Source organism: Zingiber officinale, chromosome 8B, assembly GCF_018446385.1.
Source record: "Zingiber officinale cultivar Zhangliang chromosome 8B, Zo_v1.1, whole genome shotgun sequence".
Lineage (NCBI taxonomy): Eukaryota > Viridiplantae > Streptophyta > Magnoliopsida > Zingiberales > Zingiberaceae > Zingiber > Zingiber officinale.
Window position 1 is genome coordinate 54,644,147 of NC_056001.1, and position 3,918 is coordinate 54,648,064.

At 32.8% G+C, this 3,918-nt stretch overlaps 1 protein-coding gene across 1 annotated transcript; it reads right to left on the bottom strand.

Annotated features, from left to right (window-relative positions):
• Positions 1 to 575: 575 nt before the first annotated feature.
• LOC122013851 (beta-glucosidase 26-like) lies at positions 576 to 3,271 on the bottom strand. The gene is made up of 11 exons (XM_042570068.1): positions 3,046 to 3,271; positions 2,885 to 2,943; positions 2,637 to 2,712; positions 2,479 to 2,550; positions 2,312 to 2,399; positions 1,971 to 2,214; positions 1,761 to 1,876; positions 1,400 to 1,617; positions 1,279 to 1,310; positions 1,000 to 1,102; positions 576 to 929 (listed from the first exon to the last, which is right to left on the bottom strand). Exons 1-11 carry the CDS (start codon positions 3,269 to 3,271, stop codon positions 652 to 654), a joined length of 1,512 nt encoding a protein of 503 aa, XP_042426002.1. The 3' UTR covers positions 576 to 651.
• Between the last annotated feature and the right edge of the window lie 647 nt (positions 3,272 to 3,918).

Sequence of the window (3,918 nt, forward strand, 5' to 3'; positions counted from 1 at the left end):
TCGGCTAGGGAAGGGTCGCCGGCGCGCGAAGGGAGCAGAAGCAGCTCTCTTGGCTATAGCCTGAGAATAGCACAAGGTCATGTTCTCCTTCTCCCCAATAGACCAATTCCTCTTTATCTCGATCTCTCAATTAGGTAGAGGATAGAGGCAGTGAAAGAAAGGCGCCGCCATATTTACAAGAGTTCGAGTTTGAGGGGAAAAAATGTTTTCCACTTTTTTAAATAACAATTTTTTAAAAAAAATTAAAATAAAAAATGATTTCCTTTACAAAATTTTCATATCGTAATATTTTGATATATATTTTTAGAAAAATTTAAATTTTGTAGGTATTTTTTAACTTGCACAATTCAATTGAAATTGTCATTTGATTTGGTATGACACATAATTTTAGCCTGAGTTTACCTCAAAGGATATTAAATGGAGGGGATCGCCAATGCCGGCTAGATATTCGATGCTCATCCAACGACTTGCCTTATTCGATGCTTATCCAATAGATTGCCTTACTCGATGTTTACTCGATAGGATAGTACAAAGATTGCGAAAGACCAAAAATTGAATTAATATGCACTCAAAGATTTCACTTAAATTGTGCTTTTATTAAACAAACCCTAACAAGAAACCTCAAACTTAATCTAAATCGCACTCGATCACTCAATTTGACTTCCTTTGTAGAATTTTTTTGAACCAATAAGCTGAATTCTTGGGGAACCGCTTCTCATTCTTGAAATCTACGTATACTATACCAAATCTCGCTGTGTAGCCCAACCTCCATTCAAAGTTGTCAAGAAGAGACCATGCAAAATATCCTATCACCGTAGCGCCGTCATCCATAGCCCTCTTTAAGTTAGTAATGTAGCTCTTGAAGTAGTTAACTCTCGTTGTATCTTGCAAGACTTCTGGAAGAGTGGCATTTCCTGGTTGATCCATTCCTGTGATGAACAACTTTGTTAAGATGGATGAATGTTTGGATATTTGGAAAACAAATCGAATAAGGTTTACCATTCTCGGCTAAAATGATGACGGGATTGCGATAAGTGTCCTTCACATAAGTCACGGCTTTGTAGAGTCCCCATGGAACTATATACAGCCAATACGAATTAGCCTAAAAGTACATTTAGATTCAATGTTAGTTTAATCGATCATACTAGAATGCACAAACATGATCACCAAAAGACAAATCTATAGAACAATATCCATGAAATGCTACTCATTTGTACGAATTTCGAGTATTATAAAAAAAAATCATGAGAAATGACATTCTTTGAAAAAAAAAATTACCAGAGGACCAATAGGCACACCATCTCGGTCATCTAAAATATAATCAGAAGATATATAATATTAATATAATATAAAGTATCATTGATTGAGTCATTATTGAAAAAGTTCGAGAAAATCTAACACTTGAAGTCGACATGCCAGTCAGCTTGATAACTAACAGGTTTCGGATCAACCACTCCGGCATCCTTCATATAGTAAGATGTATATTGATTGACCCCCACATAATCGTATGAACCTTTCACCATTTTCGCTTGTTCTTCAGTGAATTTAGGGAGTCTTTCTTTAACAATAGCTTGCATTGATTCCGGATAGTGCCCAAATGTTAGAGGATGAAGGAACCTACAAAGAAGAAACAAATAATTGAATGAATAAATCATCCTTTACTGCAATTTAAATTTAATTTCTCGATCTAACAGAAATTTTTTTTTAAAAAGTTAAATTTAAAATAAAAAAATCTCAAATGAACTAAAACAAGGTCTCACCATCCAATGTGGAAATCCCTAGCTCTTTGAGCTGCGGCTTTGTCTTGCACTGAGTAAGTATAAGGTTCATACCATACAAAATCCAAAAGGATTCCAATCATGCCTTTTTGTTCTTTCTGAATCGAGTATATACAAGAAACACATCTTGGATGAGGAATCATATTTCATTTGAGTCACCAAATATAACTCAATGAATAAAGTATAACTTACTTGATATTTTTCACGATATCTTTTCACTGCAGCTGCATGAGATAGGATAAGATTATGTGCCGCAATATAAGGCTCAATGGTAGAGTTTCCCCCGGCTTCACAACCAGTACATCTCCCTGGGGCATGAAGACCATCATCATACCCAAGAGCCGCTATACACCTAGGCTCGTTAAAGGTGAACCAATTCTTGACTCTATCACCAAATCTCTCAAAACAAAAATCAGCATAGTCCGCAAATGCATCCCTAAAACACATATCAAATAATATAACAAAATTATCAAATAGGTTCAACTACTAATGAATATAAAAAAAAAAATATAGTTCAAACCTTTAAAACTTACACTATCTTCGGGCTTAACCAACCCAAGTACTCCTCATTAAGAGCCAAAGGAAGATCGTAGTGATAAAGATTTGCATATGGAGTAATGCCTATTTCAAATCAAAATTTTTTAAAACATATATATATGAGAAATATATTGCTCATTGCTAAATTGAAAATTTAACATACCTTGTTGTATCAAATAATCAATTAGCCTATCGTAATAATCTACACCTTCCCAATTGACTTTACCCGTTCCATCTAGATGGAAAATTTTATATGAGAAATGTACTTGAAAGTTCAAACTGAATATAAGAAAATAAAAAACACATAAAGATATTCATTACTTGGAAATATTCTACTCCAAGAAATTGAGAATCGATACGCATCAAAATTGAAATCTTTCATGATATCAACATCTTCCTGCATGATCATTTGGTCATAAATTGAAGAGAAAAAAAAAACAACTTCGAAATGCATATATATAAAGCATATATCTAAACCTGCACTAAATCAGTTACTATTTTGTTCTCATAATTACAATTGACAGAAAAAAAAAGAGGGAATATGAACAAAATGTTAGAGAAAGGATAACCTTATAATGATGGTACTCATCAACTGTAACATCAGCAGTAGCGTTGCCAGCGATTGTATCTGCATTCACACGAGACAAAGCCCTCTTTAAACATTAACCCACACAAATATGAAGAGGAGACGAAACATAGAAACAGAAACAGCATCACGATCAAAAATTACTTGGGATTCTAATGAATGCATCCCAAATGCTGGGTCCTCTTCCTCCTTTGAGCGCCATCCCTTCCACTTGGTAAGCAGATGCCGCTGTCCCAAACACGAATCCCTCTGGGAAGGCTTCGCGGCTGAGACTATGGCTGGCATTGGAGGCCTTACTTGGCTCGAAAATGAGTAAAAGGAAGAAGACGATGAAGGAAGAGAAGCAAAAGAGTGATGGGGGGAAATCCATCTCTAAGAGGAAGATGAAGAGATAATGAAGCAAAGAGAGAGGTGTGAGTGTGTTTATATAGTGGAGCGCGAGTGAGAAACTATAGATAAGGATCATAATTAAATCATTAAAAAATTCATTAGTAAAAAAGAGTTATGGATAAAATAAGTCGCCTATAGTAAAGATAAGAATCATAAGATAAATTTTTTTTTTGATATTTCTATCTAGTGAAAAAAAATATTAGTGTCATTCGCTAAACTTGTTTTGAATCACATGAGATTTGAATTAATTAACGAGAAAAAAGTTGTAAAAATTTATAAAAAAATATTTTTTAAAATGATTATTTTTAATTATATATATATAATTTTTAGATAAAAACATTAGTGTCAGCTGTTAATTTAGAATAAACTTGTTTTTTATTTTAAAAAATAATAAATAAATGAGATTTTAGTTAATCAACTCTAAAAAGTTATAAAGATTTATCATAAAAATCATTTAAAAATAATTAATTTTAAAACTGATTTAGTTTATTTTTTATAAAAAAATATAGATAAAAAATTAGTGTGGGACAGCCATAGGGGCCACAAGCATGAAAAATATAAAATTTATTTCTAACAGACCTAAAAAGAAAAATGATTAACCATGTCAGATAATGTTAAATCTGTAAC

Bases quoted from the DNA above. Each gene is read 5' to 3' on its own strand.
- LOC122013851 (XM_042570068.1), bottom strand. From the start codon at position 3,271: ATGGATTTCCCCCCATCACTCTTTTGCTTCTCTTCCTTCATCGTCTTC. The intron at 1,618-1,760 runs GTGAGACCTTGT...TCTTCTTTGTAG, and splicing joins AGGGATTTCCACATTGGATG to GTTCCTTCATCCTCTAACAT. The intron at 1,311-1,399 runs GTTAGATTTTCT...ATTATATTTTAG, and splicing joins CTGGCATGTCGACTTCAAGT to ATGACCGAGATGGTGTGCCT.